This window comes from Mchenga conophoros, linkage group LG20, assembly GCF_057382185.1.
Source record: "Mchenga conophoros isolate Kocher_MC1m ecotype Shallow Benthic linkage group LG20, M_conophoros_male_GT1.1, whole genome shotgun sequence".
Lineage (NCBI taxonomy): Eukaryota > Metazoa > Chordata > Actinopteri > Cichliformes > Cichlidae > Mchenga > Mchenga conophoros.
In genome coordinates this window covers 12,153,237-12,177,748 of record NC_140545.1, presented here as the reverse complement: position 1 = coordinate 12,177,748, position 24,512 = coordinate 12,153,237, and the positions used below count along the sequence as shown (strand labels likewise).

The 24,512-nt window shown below is 40.2% G+C and overlaps 2 protein-coding genes across 4 annotated transcripts; one reads left to right on the top strand and one right to left on the bottom strand.

Annotated features, from left to right (window-relative positions):
- Positions 1–2,036: 2,036 nt before the first annotated feature.
- szrd1 (SUZ RNA binding domain containing 1) lies at positions 2,037–6,700 on the top strand. The gene is made up of 4 exons (XM_085258932.1): positions 2,037–2,172; positions 3,400–3,449; positions 3,675–3,938; positions 4,659–6,700. The coding sequence occupies exons 1-4, from the start codon at positions 2,125–2,127 to the stop codon at positions 4,768–4,770; spliced, it is 474 nt and encodes a 157-aa protein (XP_085115058.1). The 5' UTR covers positions 2,037–2,124; the 3' UTR covers positions 4,771–6,700.
- Positions 6,701–6,753: 53 nt separating this feature from the next.
- On the bottom strand, positions 6,754–22,579 carry atp13a2 (ATPase cation transporting 13A2). 3 transcript variants are annotated; one of them, XM_085258928.1, is made up of 29 exons: positions 22,275–22,579; positions 18,504–18,580; positions 17,926–18,093; positions 17,180–17,238; positions 17,003–17,069; positions 16,846–16,925; positions 16,605–16,682; positions 16,457–16,526; positions 16,173–16,307; positions 16,013–16,079; positions 14,960–15,091; positions 14,032–14,193; positions 13,653–13,763; positions 13,511–13,557; positions 13,241–13,429; positions 12,936–13,142; positions 12,661–12,765; positions 12,177–12,333; positions 11,945–12,056; positions 11,707–11,831; positions 11,389–11,567; positions 10,838–10,930; positions 10,676–10,755; positions 10,378–10,530; positions 10,138–10,234; positions 8,657–8,880; positions 8,358–8,509; positions 8,013–8,185; positions 6,754–7,035 (listed from the first exon to the last, which is right to left on the bottom strand). In XM_085258928.1, exons 1-29 carry the CDS (start codon positions 22,285–22,287, stop codon positions 6,871–6,873), a joined length of 3,477 nt encoding a protein of 1,158 aa, XP_085115054.1. In that variant the 5' UTR covers positions 22,288–22,579; the 3' UTR covers positions 6,754–6,870. The 3 variants fall into 3 exon arrangements, with proteins under 3 accessions (XP_085115054.1, XP_085115057.1, XP_085115055.1); XM_085258931.1 differs by lacking the exon at positions 22,275–22,579 and adding an exon at positions 19,216–21,278; XM_085258929.1 differs by lacking the exon at positions 22,275–22,579 and adding an exon at positions 19,221–21,278.
- Between the last annotated feature and the right edge of the window lie 1,933 nt (positions 22,580–24,512).

Below are 24,512 nucleotides of genomic sequence, written 5' to 3'. Positions count from 1 at the left end.
GAGACTTTTAACACTCATGTAGCACATAAAATTCTGCTTTTAAAAAGAGAAATTAAGTTAATCAAAACTAACTGTGGCATCCTTGACTGATGCTTAGGTTAGAAATACAACAGCATCTAATGTAGTATTTCTGAATGAATCTGAATAATGTCTAACTAAACTCAGTTTGCTGGACGTTTCACTGCAGCTCCTTTATAATCATTCCTTCTTCTAATGCTCTGCTTTGAGAACTCACTTTTTGTTTCAAATAAATCCAACTTTTACTTTCATACAGTGTCTGTTGTTTATTTCATGCATTCGATTACCCTCTGGAAAACCTGCTCCAGATATTTACCATAGTCATATCTTTGTGTTTATTACGCCTGAAATATTAAACTATAAGGGCATCTAATCTTTCACTGACATTTTGACATTAACCTATTTGCAACATGAGAACAAAGTGGACAGGCTGTTTGGACTAGGAAATGACATGAAAGATTTGAAAGTGCACATTTAATGCTCTACATTTTTATTCTTTTACTCTGCCTTATCTATAGGGTAGCTTTTGTATGGTTCACTTTTCCATACGTTCATCCGTTTCTACCATTTATACAGTAGAAAAACTGATGGATGGATGGTTTAAATATAATCTTTATGTATCCTATAATTGCCCTCAGTGAGCTTCCAAACAACATCCACTGTTTTAGCTCCTGTCCCTTTAAGGCCATCTTTTCTTAAAAGCAGCTATTCTCTGATTGGCTGCCATAACAGAAGGCGGCTGTGCTCACAGCCACAGCTGTGTGCCAATCCTTCCTCAAAGATCCCAGGTAAACGAAAAAACAAACAAACACTTGACTTTTAGTTCTGTGTTTATTTCAAAGTGTTGCACTCAGATCGCCTTCATGTCTTTATTCAGAACACTAATATCCTACAAGTATTGAATCTACAAAAATGTCTCCACTGAAATGAGATGTAGGACATATTCTACCTAATATGTACAGTATAATCTGCTGTTTACAAAAATAAATGAGTAAAATGTAAAAAAAAACAAAAAAAAAAACAGCAGCACATTTCTGTTGCATTGTAAAACAGAAATATATCTGGCTGCAATGGGGCACATACTGCCACTATAACTGACATGCACATCAGTGAGTTTATTGAGTTCATGTTCTTTTTGTCCAGGTTAGCTCCGGTGGTTCCGGTGTAAATCACTTTAAGAGCAATTTAAAAGTCTTTCTTATCTATGAACAAAACTGTGATAATGAGGAAGGAGATGTAACTCCGGTAGCAATAAAGATCTCTGGATAACAAGTACAGTACAATAATTTAACAGCTTGCGGTGTCATCAATCAGTCTGACTTTCTACTACAAATGACAGTGGGTCTTCTTTATTTTATGCAATTAAAGAAGCGATCATCACTGAGAAAATATATGCTTATATATAAATATATAAGGTCTGATTATAAACATGAGCTCTAATCCAGCAAATTTTGCTGCCATATATGACAAAAAAGGACTCGAAGCTGAGGAAATTATTCTCTCAATTCAAGAACACTGATGACTTTTTCTTAGACATCTTCTTAGCACGGAGAAGGAATACAGATGGAAAAATAATGAATGAATTCATGATTTCTGAGGCTCACTAAATAGCGAGCCATATTATTTGTGCAGCCACATGGACGTTTTTACCTCGCTTTCTAATGTAAAATTTAAACCACAGATGTTAATGCAAGGGCATAAAAAGTACATGTCATTTTATGACAAAGATGTCATGTAGCACAACTGGTTAAAAATACTGACATCTGTATATGGGGTTTGGCTAAGAAATTTCACTAGAATACGCAAATGTCCTCCGAGTTCTGTCTTTATACTGTCTCTGAAAACGGTGCGCCTTTTGTTATCATAAAGCTGTTAACAATGAAGAAGTCATTGTTTTGTTGAACACAGTTCACATAACTTTACGCATAATATAAATGCTCTGTTTACCGAGACTGTACTGAAATGTAGTGTGGCCTTTAAAAAAAAATCAGCGTCAAACTCTGGGGAAATCCGTGATCGTGACGTCACTGTGTGAAGGCAGCCGGGAGGCGGACCTGAAGGAGGACGGTTCACCTAACTCTACAGCGTGTCTGAGCAAAATGTAACATGGATGAGGAGATCGCTGAAAGTTGGGAAGAAGCTGCTGATAGTGGGGTAAATAACAAATGTCTCAATGTAGCTTCGGTTAAAGACACATGTGCTTCTAGGCGATTCTTTTTAACGAAGGGGTTAGCTTTAAGAAGTTCCCATAACGCTGTTCAACGTTAACGGGTCTTACGGGCCAACAATGTGGCTAAAGCTAATGTTAGCTGTAAGAAACTTGGCGAACAAGTAGCAATAGCTTGACACTGAACCAGGCTTAACGCGGACTTTGCCAAGCAAACGACTGAAGCTGTTTGGAATAATTTCGCGTTGAATGTCGTTAATGTGCTAGATTTTTAGCTAACGTTGGCGAGCTAAGCACTATGGCTTCTGACGCGAGCTAAACCCCGGAATTCCAATTGAAATGCTAAGGTTCAAGTTGGCTAATGTAATGCTAAGCTAGCCATTTACTGCTCGCGTAGAAAATGTGTCAAAATAAAGTCAGTTTATTTGTCGGCAGGTATAGGCACTTCGCAGAAGAGCACCAGAGTCCATATTCCTATCTAAATTTGCCTCATATTCATTTCGGCATACATTTTTAAAGCTTAAAACATCTTGGAAAAAATGACATCCCCGCGGTAACGTCAGAGCCAAAGCAGCCCGTGGATGGCGACAAGTCAATTTAAGGAGGAAATTTGTCAGAAAGTGAATATAAGCTTCTTTAAATAGGTACCGCTACGTTGATGTTCATTGTCGTGGGGCCTGATTGAAAGTGGTTGTATTGTTCAGCGTGTTCTCCCCCTCTCCTCACAAGGCCAGGCTGTTGCTCGACTATTTCGGCCATGTTGTCAACTAGTTCCCGGTTTGATATCTAGTTATGTCACCCAACTGGTCAGTTGGTATCACTCAGCTAACAGTAGGTAGCTGTAGTCACGGTAGTTTGGCAAACGCTCGTTAGCTGGTGACGTCACGAACGTGGCTCTTGGTTGGGGTTGGCCGGAACTTCAGAAGCTCCTCAGGTTGAACTTGCGGGTTGATTTAACGTATCTTGCTGGGGGTTCGCCGGTACCTCTGCTAACATCTACATTTAGTTTTCGTTGGCAACATCAGGCGGCTAATGTTAGCAGGCGGAACACTCACTCTGTTATGACTTGGCAGCTGCTGTACACATGTATAAATAGCTTGTAACTGAATCCCAACTTCAATCCACTTTCCCACTTATTGCCTGCTGAACTTCTTCCTATCTTGAAAGTTTCATTTGTTTATATGTATCCCCATGCATGCTGGTTTTCCACACAGGAAATGGAAAAACGGTTGGAAGAGAAGCTAAGGATCAGCCAGAAAGAAAAGTAAGGATTTTAAAGGTTGAAGAAAAATGTTATTTGTGTTCTTATGCTTCTTGCTGTTCCCACTATACTTGTACCATTTATAGCAATACCTGCTTTTGTTAATACAACTTTTTTTAAAGACTTTAATTCTATCCTCTAAACTTATTAGCACTCATTTGTAGCGGCCTCTTCCCATCTGTCATGTAAGTAAATTTACATGGACGGCCTCTGTTGTTTTGCTTCCAGGGATTCCAGCAATTCTTCAAGATCTCTGAAGAAAACCATGGTAATACAGGACGACTCCTTACCAGCTGCACCTCCACCCCAGATACGCATTTTGAAGCGGCCTGCGAGTAACGGTTCTCTGACCTCGGGCCCGAATCAGAACAGGCCTACACCGCAGGTCAAATCCCTGGCCCAGAGAGAAGCAGAGTATGCCGAGGCCAGGAAGAGAATACTGGGCAGCGCTTGCCCAGAGGAGACGCCACAGGATAAGCCCAACATAGACAGGTAATACTCATCAAATATAACTGAGGCGTTTTAATCACAGCCTAACAAAATGCTTGCTTACTTTAGGGAGCTTAGCAGTCATTTGACAGAACAGCAACCTATGCACAGGCACAAGTATGAAGTTTGTGTTTCAGTCTAAAATGCAAGGGAGTCTCTTATCACAATTTCAAAACGGGGTTGTTTTTATTTACAGTTTTGATTTGACACTTGTAATCTATACTCTTGGATAAACAGGAGCTTTGAGGACACGGTTACTAGGATGGGTGGACTTCATGTCCTCCCGCTCTGAAGATTACGGCTAATTAATATATCTTTTGGTTTTGGTTGAAACTTACACTGATCACAGAAAGCTTCCTAATCCTTTGCATTACTTAATGTGACATTATTTGAATAAAAAAGAGGAAGTTCTATTCATTTGATTTGGATTTTGCCAGAATCAGTGTTAATGCAACCAAAGTGCAGTGGTGTAAAAGTTGAAAGTTTGTTTTTTAAAGACAAAACTGTAAAATCGTGTGCTGGTACTTGTCTCTCGTGACACGACAGGAATCCTTTAAGTAGGACAGTTCTGGAGTAGGACGTCCATTCAAAACAAAAACTATGACTGAACGTTGCCAACTGGCAGTGAGTTGTGTGCAGTTTGTGTCAAGCTGTTGGCATATGGAAAAGACTGCTGTCTCTAATTTATTCCTGTTTCTTTTTTTCATTTTTTTTTCATGCCAGACCAGGGCACAATAACTCTACACTGCCTTCAGAGGACACCAGATCAAACAGTCACACTGTCCGGCAGCCAACCGGCCCAGACGGCACCCAAGGGTTCCGACAGCACAGATAAGTGCACCTAGAGGGCCCCCCAGCCCCTGAGGGAGAGAGATAAAGGGTCTCTTGAGAGCAAATGCAGTACTGTATTCTTAAAAACGTCTTCCTTCAGTTCCCTACGTACACGGGGATCTATAAGTAAAGCATCCTTGCTGTCGGCCTCTTTCACAGCCGTCTAGGACCGACAGGGAGCGAGGAACTCCAGGAAGAAGTCCAATGAAAACATGCTCTCATCTCTCCCCACTTCAATCTGTTTGGCACTGTGATTATGGACATTTTCTGGACTCACTGTGATGTTCCCCTTTAAGAAAAGCCCCTCACCTCCATCTGTCTCCCCTCCGGTTCTAAGTGGCTTCGTCAGAGGATGCCAAAAGGACAAACAGAAAGACTTAAACAGAGGAGGAAAAATGAGGGGCCATGTTAAAATGAGATGAGCTGGTACTTGTGCAGCAGCTTTCTCCCAGCAATAAGACGTCACCTTTTTGTGTTTTTAATTTTCAGTTGTTGGCTCACTAAATTTTAATCTCATCTTTCTCTCGCTTGTCTTTATCAAATCTAGGGTTGTTCTGATATCTAACAGGTAAAAGTATGTCTCTCTCACACACACATACACCGCAAGAATCTGTTTAGAGCAGCTTTTTATATTGAGTTTGTTTTTTAAAATAAACATAACATTTGCTGTTTTTAAGAAATAGGAAATATGTTTTCCACCTTTATTTGGTGGCAAAATCTGACAATATTACATGTTGGGTTCTTTGTATGGTTTAAACACCTGGAACTGCAGCTGGTGTCTAAAATGCACACACTGCTAATGAGTACTTGACTGAGATTTTAGATTTATCAGGACACAACCTAATATGTAAATTGCCATTTGTTTCTTAAAACAGGGGTTAGGATTTATGTGGAAGTTGTATATCTGACAAGGTATGTTTACGTTTTTGTTTTTTTTTTTTTTAAAGCTTTCTGGCTGTCTTCCTTAGACTGTCATTTCATTTCTATTTAAAAGTAAAGGCAAAAAAGATGAGATGTTGGATTGAAGTCCATTTTAAGTAGCTTTCCTGCAGTTTTTTCTTTAAGAAGAGGGCAGCAATGTCAGAGCAGTATTTTTTAACTAAAAAAGAACCAAAAGCCCTTTTTTTAAAATCAAAAACTAATAAAACAACCTAAAAATCATTATTTGAAGGTGATGTTGGCAGCAATTTAAAGAAGGGTCAGATGGTGAATTTACTGCTGTACCTCTCGAGCCTCACTGTCTTAACTCCACCTTGTTGGCGGCGTGCTTCTTTTCTTCATACACCCCACTGAAGTACAGCATGTAGGAACTCAGGTCAAGTGAATGAGGCTGAATGAATGAATAAGATTGTATTTTTCCAGCAGGGTTGATTGCTCATACAGCTAATGTCCGTATTTAAGCTTGGGTTGGCACTTAGAAACCGTGCTCTATAAATTGCAATGTAACTGAAATGATGTCTATGCCCCAAGGTGTATGAATGTTGGGTGTGTTTTGTTTTTTTTCCCACCGTCAGCATTTTAGTCACAAGAATGGTGAGTGATGGTCCACTGCTTAAATGGAGCAGCTAGCTGCGATCCAGAGAGCAGTTGACCATTGTGTTCAATAGATTTATTTTTTTTTATTTTTTTGGAAACAGAGGAGATTTCAAAGCCATATTAAATGGTGTGACATAAACACAAAAAGTTCTTACAGTGGTTGAATTCAGCTTGTGCCTCCTGTATCACATCTTTACTTCCTGGGTTTTTTTTTTTTGGTTGTGTTACTGTATTTCAAGAAACTGAGGGTGAGTTCACAGTACTGGTAAGCGATTTTTTGTTCAGGAATTCTAACGACAGAGCAGGAGACGGGTTTAGCCAAGTGCGAACACAAACTGCCTGTAAATACTTTAATAAAATGATTTGGGAAAAAAAAATGTTTACGTTCAGTGCTTTGCATTGGAAAACACATTAAATTCATGGAAATAACTTGTTAAAAAAAAAACGCAGCTTAAATAAAAATAGTTTATTATTGAAGACTTTGCATTGTTGGTCAAGTTGGGGATGTAGTTTGGGCATCTGTGGCATAGTTTGGCTCAGATTACAGTCACGGAAGGCCAAGCAGATGCTAGCTACAGCACAGAACTGTATCTGTGGGGGTCAGAGTTTGATTGAGAGGCGGCCATGATGTAGAGTCTGACAGAAGAGAGTCCAGCTGTTTATACTGTTTCTTAGACGGACGCTTCCCTCGCAGCAGTCGAAGGCAGTTCAAAAGACCCAGGTCTATCAGCACCTGGGAGGAAAAAACATGGAAGTGGTAGAATAATTCAGGGAATCTGTTGATATACAGTACTGCACAACAGTACTGAGGCACCCCTATACTTTATATTTTGCTCAGAAAATGACAAATTATTACTATCTCAGGTCTGGGCTGGATTTCTGTTTATTTTATGTTCATCTAATATAAGTTACTTTTTAGACCCAGCACTTCTTTTATAATGGGAAGTGTGTTTGTTTGGGTTTTTTTTTTCTTTTTTTTTTTTCCTTTTTTAAAAAGCAAGTCTGTGTCCAAAGAAAATTTTGAAAGAACTTCAGAGTCTTGAACTATTGCTCAAGACCTACTTTGCAAAACAAGCCTGGCTCCTTGAAAGCAAAGTATAAGGAAATGAAGTGTGAAGACTTTTGCACAGTATCGTATCTCACTTAAAGCAATGAAAGCATCATTATTACTATTACCCCATTTAATTTGATCCCTCTGTCCCACTGCAGCCTCCGTTTAACAGTCTACAAGATGGTATCACAAACCTTGACACCGTGTGCCCTCTTGCTTCTTATTGTTCCCTCACTGTTAATTATTTTTATTTTTTTTAAGATGCTTATCTATTTTATTTAACAAATGTGGCCACAGTTGTTAAATAATGTTCTATCAGTTACATCAATTCGCTAAAGAAAAATCCCATCTTCTTTATTCAGGCCTTCAACACCTCTAGAGTGGACTATGTGTGGTTAGTCCAAAATGCTGCTGTGCATCTTTTAACAGGCATCAGAAAGCATGGTCACATCACTCCTTTGGTCAGCACTGCTGCTTTTAAAATGTGCTATAATAAAAAAAAAAAAAAGTCTACAGTAGGGCCTTATTCTAGCAAACATGTTCACTTTAGAATATTACGAGCTTTCTATCACAGCCACTTTAAAGATGTCTGATTTCGTTGATTTTGCTGTGTAGTTTAACAGACGGGGAATCTGGGAAGCTCCGTACAAATCACTCACCTCCACGACAAAACAAATGAGGAAGTTGAGAGCAGCCAGACTAACGAGCAGCAATTTAAAATTCATGTCAGAGATGTTGTACAGTTGAAGTAACCGGCTAAAGACAGCCCCAGGATACAACACCAGCCAGGTTGTCACACCAAACTGGACGAACAGCAGGATAAGGAAAACCACTGGGAAAAGGAGAGAAAAAAAACACTTGTGACTCAACTGTCCTGCATCAGTGATAAGTTTCACTAATGTTGAACTCAGTATGACTTTCATGAATAGTTCTAAATTTGTCCAAATGTATCGCCCTCCCAAACTGAAATCATCCTCCTTTGGCATTTGAACATGTTGACTCACTGTTGTGGTAGAGGGGTTTCTTGTGGGGGTAGCTCTTGGTGACCACCACTGACATGATGATGTACTGGAAACCAGATATGTCAAACACACAGGTGTTTTCGAAGTTTGGCAGATTGGCTGTTCCGACCTCAGTCGCATTGAGAGGAATATACCTAAAAATGAAGGAAGAGACAAATAAGAGTTAAAGTGCAGAACACGTGGGATGCTCTTTTTCTAAATCTGCATCTGAACACACAGAAGTCAACGTAAACAGTTTTCTTGAGGGCAGTCTGATGAGAAATAAAAGCTATTTTGCTGACCACTCCTCTGAGGTTGTGATGAAGAGCGCAGCCAGCTGGCCCAGAGCAATCATGCAGGTGTGGATGAAGAGGCTGCCCAGTACAGGCAGGGCCAACAGACTAGCCGCGGGTCTGGAAGGGTACAGCTCTTCACTAGGGCCTCCTCTTCCCATCACAATGGCCAGCAGAGTCACCAGAAGAATGTCACAATACAGGAACTGCTGGTCTGCTACGCTCGTCTTCACCTGGACACACATCAAGAATGATTATTTAGGGGAGAAAAAAAAAAAAAAAAAAACTTGTATGATTTAGGACTTTGTTTTGTTTTCATGCAGATCAAGTCAACCGGACTGTGGTTCTGTTTGGCATTTGGTGTTAAGAGACTGCACAGGTCACATTTTATGGGCTACCAAAGTGTTCAATATTAAGTGAAAGAACATTTTCCACATTTTAAAGTTGGAGCTCCACATACACATAGTCATTTCCATTTGCTTCTAAGAATAACAGTTAAAACTGCTTTTTTTGACGAGAGCTGAACAGAATGCAGTGTGCTTTCGCTCATGCCGTTTTATTAAAGTTTTTGGCCACATTCATTTCTCACTACCTGTAGACCAGGTTGTACTGTTTTGTTTTTTGTTTTTTTTGGGGGGGGGGGGGGGGGGGGGTTTGACCCTTGGCAGCGAGAAGTCCAATCAAGCACTTGTAATAACTTGCAATGAATGTTTCACATCGCTGTGGAGGAACTTTGCTCAACTTTTCTTCGGAGAACTGCTTTCATTCAGCCAAAGCGGAGGGTTTTCCAGCATGAGTGACCTGGATGACCTTCAATGAGCTCTTGGAGTATTTTTGGTAGGCTTGCCACTGTAGGTCCACCACTGTTCCGAGTTTTCACCATTTGTGGATCATGTCTCTCTCTGTGGATCCCTGGAGTCCCAAACCATCAGATATTTAACCCTTTCCAGACTGACAGATGTTGATTAATTTGTTTTTAAGCTGCTTTTTGAGATCTTTTTGCCTGTTTCGCCTTGTCAAACAGGTCACGTTATTTCTTTATCCAACAGATCTGCTAGTAATCAGGCCTGGGTGTGAAACTGAACTCATCGTTTAAAAAAAAAAATGCATCTAATCACATTAATTCATAATTAATATAGAGGGTGGGATGAAGAGGGGGTAATAACCATTTCCCACAGGGCCAGGTAGGTCTGGATAGCCGGATAGCTTTTGGCTATCCAGACCTACCAAAATGCAGGTATCATTACACCTGTTTTGTGTTATCTTTGTCTTTGCTTATCTGAAACATGTGTAACGTTTATTATGAGTTATTTATACACATATTTTCATACATTTTTAGTTTATTTCAGTCATTTTATCCATAAAATGTATGTTTTGGTTTATTTCTACAATGGATGAAAAGCTGGCAATAAATTGCAGCTTCATGTTTAAGGTGATCTACGGGGACAAAGCAGAGAAAGATGAGGGAGTTGTGATCTGCTGATACTCACCGTGTAGAGGATGATGACGGAGCAGAACTGAATGAGGCTGTAGAGGGCCATGTATCTAAAGAGACTGAAGGAGGTGACCAGAGAACATCGTCCCTCTCTGAATGGAAAAAGAGTAGGACGGGGAAAAAAAAAGGACAGATCTTTTTCTTTTTGCAGACACAAATGAGAAGTTTGGTTGGTTTTCAAAAAGACTTCCCCCATCTGCTTTGTGTTTTCTAGGCTTTTAATCTCAGTCTTTACCTGATAAGCAGGGGCACACAGCTGATGTTTTCAGTTTTGGAAGTAAAAGGTGAAGCAACTGAAGCCTCAGCTTCGGAAAGAGAAACCCCGACATCAGCAGCTCTTAGTGCCCCGCAGTCATTGGCCCCGTCTCCACACATCCCCACTCGGTAGCTTCAGAAACAGTAGCAGTATTTCACAGTTAATGTTATAAAAATGATTCCCTTTCATTATATTTCTACTCTGTTTTATTTCCCATTTGTTCTCCTTATGTGTCAACTCCTTTCTAGTTTGTGTATGCTGCAGAAACTGTACTCACTTCAGTTTTTGCAGCTCCTTCACTAGCTGGGTTTTCTGGTCAGGGGCCATGCGTGCAAATATCGTGGCTCTCATCAAAACCTGCAGTGACAGCAGGTTAAAGTCATTAGCGTGCAAGTGCGGTGCACTGTCAAAGTATTCCTGTTTACACAGTTTCCATTACCTTCGGCAGATACTCAGGGAAGTGGTCACAGAGGACAGCAAAGGACTTGCCATTGATAGCCAAGTGATAGACAAAACCACCCTGATACAAACCCTGAGAGAGGAGGAGAGACATCAGTAACAGTAACTCGAATGAATCCTGCCAGTTGAAAAAAAGTAGGCCATAGCTGGACTTGTTATGCATACAACTGTCATAGAAACAGAAAGCATTCAAGCTGTTTAGAAATGTGTTGACATGAGAGAGAGATGAAGATCATACCATTTCATTTGCCTTCAAAGCTGCACAAATTTGCTTCCATTAAAAATGAACTATAACCAGGCAACAATATGAGTCCTCGACTTTACTTGAGCACTGAGGTCATTTACTTCCATGTTTGCAGGCCACAGGCACAAACACAGAAACCAGGCGTGACATCAGTGAGCAACACTTCAACCGGAACTCTTTCACAACGTAGCCGTTTCATAATTTCATAGCTGCTAGTATGACTGTAACAAACATTTTAGCAACAGAGTACAATCCAGAGTGGAGTGTCCCATTTAAGCAAGACCAACCTGAGTGATGACCTCTACTGAACTTTGGCCAGAAAGAGCCGCTTCCTCCTCCAGGCTGAACCTCAGGGTGGGCATGGACTGGGCAGTGTGGGGGGTTGCAGTGATGAATATCACCTTCTCGTCAGATCCCACCATCCCACAGGTTTTTGCTACATTAACTGCTGTTAGAACATTGTCCCCTATGGTTAAAAAGACACACAAGATGGGACAAAAAGACTTTTAAAAAACCCATCTGTGTCGATTCCTGCAACTTACTATCTTATAACAAGAAATATTATAAGTTGCACGGTCAGTGATGAATACAAAAACATTCCTCACCAGTGACCATAATGCTGCGAACGTTCGCCTTTCTCAGGATGTTGATAACTTTGGCACTCTCAGGCTTTACCAAGTTCTTCATCATCAGCAAACCCAGAAAGTGCATGTCTTTCTCTACTTCCCCTCTGTGGACAAACAGCTTGATCAGCAAACATATTAAACTATTATAGATCATTTTTTTAAAAATGGATAAGTTTTTGTGCCACAATTAAGCCAGAAATATAGACTATGTTCTTACCGCTCAATGGTGCTTAAGTTAGAGTTCACATTTAATGGCTTGTAGGCGACTGCGAGAACCCTGAGGCCTTCACTGGAGAAGCTGTGCAGTTTGCTGGAGAACTGTGCTGGAACTGGAAATGCAAACATTCCATTTTGGACAAATGTCATAAAATAGGAAAACGTACTGCAAAAAAACAAAACGTGAGTAAATGTCACTAAAGCTATAGTTATGATTTGTGTCAATTTTGAACCTGTTTGAGTCTGGCAGAGGCTCGCCACCATCTCTGGAGATCCTTTGATGAAAGCAAGAGCTGAGCGCCCCCCGTGGGTCACTGTCACCACACTCATCCTCTGCAGGGCTGAGGAGAAGGGAAACCTTTGTACAATTGCCATCGCCTCATCCGTGGACTGAGAGCAAAATGAAAGAATAAATGAAGACTTTCGGCAAGTTCTTGATCTTTCCAAATGGCAGACAAAGCAGACAAAAAAAAAAATTACGCTGCTTAAGCTTACGCGTTTTCATTTATCCACCTGCCCTGGCTACATCTGCTTACCAACTGTCTTGCATTAGAAAAGAGGCACAAACCAAGTACATCTTTCATTATCAGCAGCCGAAACACAGGAGCAACTATTTGAAAAACAACCGCTGCCCATATAACAACTTTACAGTCAGTAAGCATTCGCTTTAATAAATCCTACTGATCAACCTGTATCAGTGATAACAGGGATACTCACTGCTCCATAAGCTTGTTGATCTGGTGGTCTCATTACTGCCAAAACTTTGTGGCCTCCAAACTCTGCATTTAGCACACTGCCATCTCCATCTGGCTCTTGAAGAGTCTGCAAAATCAGAAAAAAAATGAACTCCAATTCCCATTAATGTTATCAGATTGTGAAACTGAAAGAGCCTCCAAGCATACATTTTCATCAATTATTTAAAAAAAATCCAAATTTTTAAATGAGATGCATGCGAGCTCAAGCACTTTGAAATAAGTAACACGGTAACATACCCAACCAGTGGACTCGACCATCTTAAGCTCCAAAGGGTCTCCGAGGAGCTGGCCACGCAGCAGCGCAACAGTGTGACAGCAAGCCAAGCCAGACCTCAGGTGCCCCGGAGGCAAAAGCCTGGGCTCAGGCACCAGCTCTGAAAAACCGGCAGGCCCCGCCTCCAACACTCCCCACACATCCAGACCCTCCTCTGTCAATGTTCCTGTCTAAGAAAACAGATGTACAAAGCACCAGCAACATGTAAAGTAGCTGTGGTTCATCTCTATGTACACAGCACACTTCTAGCAACACTCTCCCTCCTCACCTTGTCAAAGCAGAAGAGTGAGACCTTGCCACAGATGTTGATGCGCGGTGGACTGATGCAGAAGATGCCACGTTGCTTCAACCTTCGCTGAGCGTAGATTGTGCCAGTAGTGATGGCAGCAGGCAGAGCGGGAGGCACCGCAATGGTTACAATATCCAGACTCCTAATAACCAGCTCTGCCCAGGTCACCTGGATACACATCCAACCACATGTCAGTGATAGTATTTTACTATGCGAGCAAAACATGCAGTCACTAGAGATGCCACTTACATTTGATCTATAGAGGACCACAAAAATGTAAATGGTTCCAATGAGAGCTGCAGCAGTGAGATGGGGAATATTGGAAAAACTTGTTATTGGGTCAAAAGGCTTCATGTCTCAATGATAACCAGGTTGCTGTTAAAGCTCTTACCAACTGAAGCCAGGATGAGCAGGAACTTGACGGCATCTCGGTAAAAGCGGAAGTCGATTGGCTGAGGATATAAAATGGAGCTGACCAGGTCACCTTTGGCTGTGAAAAACCCTGTGGATAATCCACATACAAACAGAAGTGGTTTCACTTGGTGTATAAACAGTTTAAGTGCCAAAATATATTGAATGTATAATTATTTGCAACTGTAAACCCTTTTATATTTTCTTTATACTCATGTTTATTAATCACTTCAGGAAAATCTGATCCGTCTTGCCTCAGTGAAAAATATTTCCGCATGGAGTCAAAGCATCACAGGGTCCCTTCAACTTGCAAAATAAACTCTAAAAGAACGAGTCACATCATCGGTTTCTCTACTCACCGGTGCTTGTAACAACAGCAACAGCCCCACCGCCTCCTGGTCTTCCTCCCTTTGCCTGAATGAGCTGCGTACCGGAGAACAGGGTGTGTCTGCGCTCAGTGTCTGAGCTGTACTTCCTATCACTAGCCTGCAGTGGAGTCTTGAGCACGGGGACACTTTCGCCTGGACACAGATGACAAGAGCAGATTACTGCACACATTCCTCAAAAGTCAGGCTATAATAAGAATTAGTAACACACCTTTATGACCAAGCGCCACGACCATTAGTTGGTCAAATAATAAAAATGTGTCGGAAGCAAGTTATGTACCCTCTTTTGGACAGACTCCTACACTAAACATTCATTGAATAACTAGCACTGACATGTAAAGTAGTTTGGAAGTGAAGAAAATCCCTTCTGATGGCCAATTTGTTGCTTTAGTTACACTCAAGGTTGTGAAATGTGACTTGACTCTAGCCTTGATAACACTTTTAAATTAGTCTTGTGGGCACGACGAGCAAATAACATGACGACTGAGGAACACAGCCAATCGATTTTGTTTTTCCACACATTAACTCCAGATGCGGAGAATCGGGTCAGGACCTGGTTATGATAGTTACATAGGGACATTGTTAGAAACTGTCGTCTCTCAAAAAGCAGGAAATTGTCTGCCTCACATTTATTCTCACTACTGGAACGACTCAGTTTGGTTTAGGCCAGGGTGCTACCTGGTTAGAACACACTGAAGGCATGATGCAAGATCTACGAATTCATCCGACTATTACCCGTTTTAAAACATCATATGGGCCACAGAGCTATCATACACTACACAGACTGGCAAATAAAATGTCCAAACATTTGCTCTCACGTGCACATCTGCAGGATGTCTTAGAAAAGTTCAAAATGGCTGTTTGAAAATGTCTTTAGGTGCTGTTAAGGTCAATTAATTACCTGTGAGCATGCTCTCATTGACAAGACACTCCCCAGCCAGCAGGGCAGCATCGCAGGGCAGCAGCATACCTTCCTGAGGGATGATCAAACAGTCGCCGGGGACCAATTCCACTGAACTCACACACTCCTCCTCTGAGAAAACACACAGTCCAGTACAGATGTCTATGCGAAGGCTTCTGGAGTGACTGGTCAGAATCAAAAACCTACTGAACATGATAATTTCACACTTCCTTTGCAAATGTTTGTCCTCGTGACCAGTCCTGCACTAATGTGCTTAATGTAGTACTTTTCTCTGTTTCTGCATGTGTAACCTTATAGGCAATGTGGAACCAAATTATATTTTCTCACTCTCTCTTTTTTTGTTACATTTCTATAGCTGCTGGATATTTTTGCAAACTAGTTAAACAAACAAAAAGCTCAGCTGGTTTTTGCCTCAAGGGAACAGCTTAAAGTTTCCCTGGGGAGTTTTTCTGTTTGCACTCAGCGATGCTTAGTAGAACATGTTTGTATATGAGATAGAATAACAAAGTTACACAACTACAGCCGGTAAAGCACATTGTCAAGGTCCTTGTCCACGTAGGTGCATAAAGAGAGGACCATAAAGGGAGGACAAGCATGTGCCAGTTAAACCGTTTAACAAATTACTTGTACACTGTAACTGGTCCAAATGATCAGACCTGACATTCTGTTTTAACAGGGTGCATCTGTGGTTTAAGAGTTAGCAACTGTTACCGACACAATTGAGTTTCATTTAGTTTGAACACTATTTTTTTATCTCATCAGCAAATCGAAGTGTTTTTAACTGATAAACATGCTCCTCTCAGTGACTGTCTTGGCTTTAACAATTAAAACTTTTTAATATTATTTATTATTTATTGAGCATATCGACTGCTCTTCCATCTTCACATGAATTACATTAGTGGACTCCTGTCAAAGTTATTTTAAGTATCAATCAGTTAAACATTCCACAAATAATTGTGTTTCTGGAAAAAAAGTAAATTCATATTATAAAACATCTGCTTAAAAAAACAAACAAACAAAAATACCCCTCACCTCCCGACTTTCTGCGAATAGTGACGGTTGTGATTAGCTGGGCCATGTTGCGAAGCGTGATGCTTTGCTGGTCACAAAAACATAAATACCATTATTCTCTCGTTTCTGTGCTTAAACACAGTCAGTTACAATTCCAGTGTGTTTCTGATAACAGGCTCACCTTCCGGGTCTCATAAAGTGAGATACCGATGGAGATGACAGAGATAATAAATATACATATGGCATAAATATAATACTGATCAACCGTCCAGAGGATGATGCTGAACATCTGGAACACATAGAATGGGTTGAGGATCTACAGAAACAAAAAAAAGAGTGAAAAAAATATGTTAAAAAATATATATAACTGGATGCATCATGTGAGCTTTTTAAATAAATTATTACATCAAATATTTAAAAGCCAAATGAAAAAGAAATCGGTATGAAGGTAATCATGTATCCCACCTCCTCAAACAGCAGCTTTGGGTAAGGCTTCACAGGCACATCAATAAGATTTGTTCCATATATGGTTCTCCTGAAAGAAATCGTGCATTTGATTATTCAGCATGGTCCTCTGAGATTAGGGAATGTGTTGTGTCCATGTGTTTCCTACCTAAAGCTCTGCTCCAGGGGACTCAGTCCCTTTTGGGAGCCATGCAGGTTATTGCAGGTCCAGTCCTCATTGAGGACACTATAAAAACAAATTAATCCACTTTTTTTTTTCCGCAACACAACGAGTGCATTAGACTATTAAAAGAGTGAGTTTTGGGGGTATGTTCTTCTTTTTATTTAAGACACACAAACTCATGAGTCTAGTTTAGTTGAATCCCACTGCATTATAGTTTTTTCCATACCTAACGCGACAGAACGCGCCTTTCCTATCCACCCAGACATAACGCAGTCCTTCAAACAGGTAGTACCGCAGCAGTGTTTTCTGCAACACAATAAAGCTGTCAGATCTTGGAGAAGTACCGTTCAGGACAAAAGGTTCTGCTGAAACATCTGCTTTACCTCCTCTTTGTACAGCTGAACTGTATCTCTGGATTCGGTATCCTCTGACTGTCCAAGCAACTCCAAACTGGAAAGAAACAACCAAGTTAGATTAGTTTTGTTTAACAGTTCTCTTAGATATATGTACACAGTTGAAAGGCTTAGGGTGTTGTGTGAATATATAGACAAGTAGTTCACCTTCCCTCCTCCATCTCCTCTGTAAGGACCTCCACCACATGCTGCTGGCCAAAACTGTCCTGAAGGAAAAGGTTACACAAATTCACCAGTTAGAGTTGGAAACTGGACACTTTCTTAAAGCAAGACAGGAAGTATCTAACAGAAAACTGCCATTCAATCTAGGTGATCAGAACATCACAAAATAAAGTAAAGTAATAACTGTTCAGGTTAGTGTAAGCAGGAGTATTTCACTAAAAAGTTCCAGTACTTCAGTGATTCACCCACCTGCTGTTCAAACCTTCTGTTTACATTTGGCAGCCAATCTGAAGACAGTTGGCGTAAAAGGAAGCTGGTCTTAATGAGAGAGGAGCTAAAAAAGCTTGTTTCAAACTGTGAATGCAGGACACCAGGAATACAAAGCTGGAGATGACGCCCTATTTAAAACTTTGGAATGGAACTATCATTGCATATATTAGCGAGCATATATTTTTTTTAAAAGTTACGTAAAGTTACGCTAGTATGCTGGATGCCCTTCCTGACGCAACCCCAAAAGGATTTTTGTTTCTTCCTGGAATCTTTTGTTGGAGAATGTGTAAACAACTATACATAATACATATACTAATACTCTATGACCAAGCCAGTTTTTGCAATAAGAAGCCTAGATTAAGTCCTGCAAGGACAATGTGGAACAAAGTGATAGGCAGTGATAATAATGCCAGCCATCAGGTTGAGTTTACTTCAGCATAGGAACTGTTTGATTATCTCACTCTGAGAAGCAGAATATCCGCCAAAGCCGGAGGGCAGGACTTGCAGCGGGCAAAGACACCAAACCGTGGGCGCCAGTGAAACACAAGCAGGAGGAGCCCTAAGGACAGCAGGGCAGCCAGTCGACACAACCACACCCGCCAGCGCACCCACTTATACCCCTGAACATCCTGGTGGGAGAGAGAACCAAACAGGATTTCAGGTTCAAAATCAGACTCATTTTCACATCCACACAGCGGTTCATTTCCATAAATCTAGTCAACTTATCATTGGTGGCATTGCATGTTAAAAAGCCACTGTAGGAAGCCAGATTGTGTCTTGTATTGTCTTTGGAAGTGATACTAAAAACCACAAATGATAGAAGTTATTTATAACAAGGCCACAGAGACCAACGCAAGTTCTGCATCTACAGGTGACAGGTGCTGGGCACAACATCAAGTCATCAGTTTCTGCACTTTCACTTATACAGCATTTGATTTTCCCAGTTTAACCTTTTCTTTTCTATATCTATCTAACTCACAGCTAGATAACAAACAACACACACCACAACAGGAATCAGAAACACTGAGTAGGTTCTTACCATGTGTGTGTCAGGACTCAGTAGGGGGTCTCGAGGACTGGGTGAGGGGAGTCCGCTCTGCGGCTCCACCACACTACCTACAGAACAGGATATGCAGGGTGAATGGTGCGTCTGTTAAAACATTAACATGAACCAAGCAGCATAAAACACACACACACACACACACACACACGCGCGCGCCTTCAAAGTCAATATTGACAAAACGCAGTGCAAAGCTTGTGTCCGGTCCATGCCGCAAACTTGAAGAAGACTTTCTTTAATGTGAGACATCCTGAGCAGGAATTCAGATACAAATATTAAAAAATGTTTTGCCTCTGCAATGTAGTCTAAACTGAACAGGGAGAGCTCTCCAGTCCAGGACAGTGCGGGTAAAAACATCTCACAGTTGTTCATCTGTGTACTTCTAAATAAGTAAGATCACAATGTATATGATTTTTAGGAGATTCAAGAGTCACCATAAACTCTAATAAAGTCAATCCGCGCATCTCATTAAGCTGGAAACACTTTGAGGTTTTACGAAAACATTAACTTTACAGCGCGAAAGAGGTGAAAAGCTCGCTATAAACTCATGCCGATAACAGCGAAAATCAAAACAAAAGCACAATAAACGACGCTATTTTCAGAACAGACTTCCGCTTCCAAACAGCTGGCTCGTATCGAAAAGAAAACCACATTCCTTTAATTTGAAAACACAATTTAGGAATAGACTGACCTTACCGTCAAAGCGCGATTAAAATTAAGCCTTTTCCCGAAAGTTACGGATCAGACCACCTTGCAGAGGTGCTTCGGCTCCCTGTAGCCTGCACTGATCCGGGCTCTTCATGCTTACGAGTCTAACCGGCTTCTGAAACAAACCCGTCACACGAAACGTCACCCGGAAAACTGCAGACAGGACGTTCATTTTTATTTATTTTAATCTAGTTTTTTTTTTTTTAATCATATCTGAGACTACGCATGCGGACAAATGGACAGGACAGTTACATTAAAAAATGTACTGGGGAAAGGGGAATCTTATCTTATTATTATAAAGGTAGCTAACAGCCAGAGTGCAACCCGTGAGGTAACCATGGGAACGGCACAGTAATTAAATCGCACCTGAGCACAGTATGAGGGCCATTCAATACCTCACAGCTGTTTTCTGGCACAGACATTACACTGCTGCTTTCCCTTGTTTGAAAACTAAAAGAACGAGTTAATCTGGTTCATACCCGCGCGCGCGCACACACACACACACACAAACACAGCAACAGTTAGAGACAACAACACAATTACGTTTCTGTGCTTGTTTGCGCCACCAGCTATCTTAAAATACACTGGATGTTGCTGCAACACTGTGGACAGTGCTAGCTGAGAAACAGTGATTGCTCTCTGCCTTTCTTATCGTGTGCTTTGCTAAGATAAAAGACAAAGTGGAGATAGCAGAGGGCTAATCTGCGCCTTTCCCAGATCACCTACCCATCTAGTTTATGTCCCAGTACACCTTAGCTACATTTAACTACATTTCAACAGATAACAAAAGAGAGAAACTCTACGGAGGTAAAAATCTACATTTTTAAGGGGAAAAATGCCTTTTACAGCCAAATGTTTTAACTGGTTTATATCAAACTTCTGTCTTTCTATTAAAATTATAATTAAACTGAAGACAGTGCTTTGTCAAAATAATTTTCAACATGACTCCTGACTACCAGGGTTTGCTTCTAGAAAGACTTACAGTTGCTTACCTCATTTCATTTCAAGACCAAGATGATATTGATTGGAAAAACAAGAAACACACGCACATATCAAGTTATCATTAAGACAATGTATTGTGCATGATACCATAACTGCTGCATGTTCATAATAAGAATATGATGTACGACACACGCATGTACACACGCACACTACCCTGACCACAAGAAACAACCGAGTCATCTGTTCTGCCATGCCTGTACTGCAGTCATGTGGAGGATTATCCAAGTTGGGCAATTTGACCAAATCACATGCTCACTTTGGTCGAACTAGGCCATACTCAACCAAAAGAAGCCTGTAAAGTATCAGCTATTCATTCACCACAGTGGGCCTTGATTTTGAAGTCATTCACCACGGTTTTCTGTGTACCTAACTATTTGGAATGGCTCATTTAACGACATGTTGCTACTCACCAGCTTCTACCAATTTTCTTTGTAAAAATCAGTGCTTGATTTCATCCGGTTAAGAGTCACCAACTCATTCAAATATGTCACCCATGTAAGGTGTCATCTCTTTACAAAACTTAAGAAAGCCCAGACTTTCAATTTCACGATAATACAGAACTTACACAGAGTAAAATTTCTGCAGTGTCTCAAAAAGGAAATGCCCTGTGTGCAAAAAAAAAAAAGACTAGACAGACACAAGACAGTCATCTGAGCTGAGGATGCAAAAACAAATCCTTGAAATTAAATAACCCAATACTTTTCTGCCGGGACCAAGAGTCCGTACACCCAAAGGATAACCTTGCCATCCTGATATGGCCAGTAAATTCCTTTGTTACATCTTAGCAACTTAGAAACAGTTTTAGCAACAACAGCAGTGAAATTTACTGACTCGGAGCCCAAACAATACTTTATGAAACTGCAAAAGGGCACACAAACTGAAAGGTGCTAGTATCTGCAGCTGCAGCAGATACAACAGCAATACCATAAGTAACAGTAAATTGAGGAAACAGTAGTTTCTGTAGTGCTTTTGTAAGTAGCAAAAGTAGGGCAATGGTGAAGTCTTTAGATTGCCAAGGTCTAAAGGGATAAGCATTAATTCATCTCCAGGGTATTATGTTATTGGCTGAAATTTCACAAGAACTTGACTGAAAAATCAGTGGCAGCAGGTCTTATAGAGTGACTGTTGTCAGTAAGTATGGAGGAGGTGAGAAGAGAGGTAAACAATGAGTGTCTACAGGGTGAGGCTTCTGTTATGGTTGGGTCTGCATTTCATCTAGTGGTGTTGGGATCTTGTCAAAACTGATAGAATTATAAATGGAGCAAAGTACCATCAGATTTTGACCTGCCATACAATGCATAGAATTGAAAATGTCTGATTGGCAATGGGTTTATGGCAATGGCAAGTGCAGTAAAAGCACACATTTATAGAAAAACACAGAGTAGAACACTATCAGTCATGAACTGGACTGTCCCCAGAGCCCAGACCTGAACATTATCAAAGCAATGTAGGATCATCTAAACGGAAAACAGAACAAAAAGCAGCCAACATCCAAAGAAGAGCTTTGAATGTTCTTCAAGAAGCCTGGAGAACTATTCTTGAAGACTACTTAAAGACATTTTTATGAAAGATGCCTAACAGAGTTCAGACTGTGCTGAAGAATAAAGGTTACTTCCTAGCTTGCTAGAACTGTAAAAACTAGGTTGCTGCCTTATATACTGTATTTTCATTTACGTTTGCACATTTTTCGATAAATCGCTGCACCTTTTTCCCATTTTTCTACAAAAATATAAAGAAATGAAAGGTGGTTCGCTTCACATTAGAGTTGAATTTCCAGTAATTCTGGATGCTTATCTTTATTAGCAGCCCTTTGTCCTTTGTTGACACTATACTGACATAGTACACAGTCGATCAAATGAAAAAAAATAAGAAAGTGGGACCTTAGTACGCAAGCTGACAGAAGATGACCGTTAGTTTTTGCCATCAGTGGCCAACATTTATCCGTATCTAGCCGGCGAGATAACAGAGTTGTGGCTAACAGTTAGCAAACACAGTGTGTATGTTTGCAGGAAACATTCCCTTTAAAGCATCCGCACTTACCGCTCCCGTTCATCCCGTCGTCAGATCCCGCATACCTCTCATACCATCATAATGTTAATGACAAACAGTTTCCTGCTCCCGGTCATAAAAGCTTCTTTCAAACCATGCAGCGACCTAAACTACAATGACACATGTCTACGGATAGCCTCCTCGTCCAAAATTGTGACGACGCAGAAATAGCATTAAGTTAAAGAGCGTGGTACGCGAAGCGGTGATGTTTACTGCTGGTTTGGTAAGGACCACAAATATCTGCTCATTTCTTTCACGTGGCGCCTTTTTCCAAATAAAGCCGTCATGATATGCGTGAACAGTTGTTGTTTTAGGTGCAGTTCATGTGGATCACGCATATCATGACAAAAACAACACGTCATGATTACATGTCCCTAGAATGAAAATTGGCATCCAACAAATTAACTTTGGCCTTACACAAAAGAAAAGTTTACATTTTTATTAAATGGCCAAAAATAAATAAAATGCTATGACCTAATATTGGAAAACCCGTTTAATTAAATATAAATACCAACCAATCGTATTCAGCCATCGCCAAGAGTAGAGGCGGGTGGATCCAAGGGCGTAGATTTTGTTTTGGCATTGGTGGGGACGGATGATTCAACCACCGAACCACCTTTTTGTCTTTGCTTCTTGATAAAAAGGGAGAATATATACTTGCCTACATATGCTATTCTACATGCTTTTAAACCATTTAAAATTGCAATTCATAGTTTTATATGTTAATTATATAATGTTAAATTACTATTAAATGTATTTTACTTCAGCCATATTCCATATAAATCAGGTATCATACAAAAATAAAAAATAGCTTCAAATACAGTCATGACAATAAAAGAATATGACTTTAAGGACTTAACAACATTACTTCAGTTATATTACACCAACATCTCTTATATACATTAGCACTAAGGGAACACTGAATGACCTGGTGGGTTTTGTCCATAAAACTACTCATCTAAAATTACCACAAAGTAAAAGATTTCTCAGCAAAATTATGCAACATTTTAGGCACACTATAAAAACATTACTGATGAGTCACTCATCAGTAATGTTTGTTGGGTGAGTGCATTTTTAAAACAATTTCTGCAAACTGCACTACAAGGTGGAATATTTGCAAAATCATGGCTACTTCATGATATATTGTCTCAAAATTAACCCTATGAATATCTCAGTACCATTAGGATGAAATTTTAAGGTTAGATGTATAATTTTAACAGCCTCTGTAAACTAATATCCTGGCTTGCTCGAGGCTGCCGTTTTCTCTGACAGTTTCAATCAAAATTAGAAATGCTGCTCTGAGACTGAGATAACTAATAGTGCTGCCTGTTGTGCAGTTAGTTTCCAAAACACGTTATTCATGGTTACAATTTTAGACTGATGTGGGCCAAAGCCTAGCATAGCCTGTAACGTTATTATGACGGACACATTTTATGAGTGAACTTGACTTTAAGTGACTTACAGGTTTCTTTGAAAAATACTTTCTTATATCCAGGTTCTTCCTTTGCGCTGCCATCCTCCTCTCCTCCTTGCAGCGCAGGCTTGGCGCTGCTAAAACTAAACAGAGTTTTTCTGTACTCGAAGAGATCAAATTATTGGTGGGGAAAATTCAATAATTGCTGGATATTGGTGGGGACATGTCCCTTCCGTCCATGCCAAATCTACGCCCTTGGGTGGATCAATCCAAATATCAATACCGACGCTCTTATTGGTATAGATACCAGCGCGAAAGGACCAATACTTTGTTTCTATCCAAGTTCACCACGCAGTTAAATAAATTAATAATAAATTAATAAATGTGTTAAATAAATTATTTACTTGCCAATGAAATCATATACTTGAAACATGAGCTACTAAAAATATTTGAATCTTTTTGCATTGACTGTCATCTCTATTTTATTTATAGCCTACAACACATTAAAACAAGAGAAGCTGACCTAAAGTTGGTTAGAGACAGGCACATTTCAGGTCTTCAAAAAAACACATTTTCAACATACATGCAAAACTGAAAGGTGTGAATTACTGTATTAACTAATTATTATGGGAGGTAAAAAAAAATCTGTTTTAGTGGTCATTAGAATGTGTCTAAAATCTGCAAACTCATGACACACTGCTCTTTCTGGCATAGCTGGTATCTAATACCAATAAGAGCGTCGGTACCTTTAAAGATTAAAAGTATTGGTACTGGTATCGACAATATTGGCCCTGTATTTACTTAGTGTTGGATCA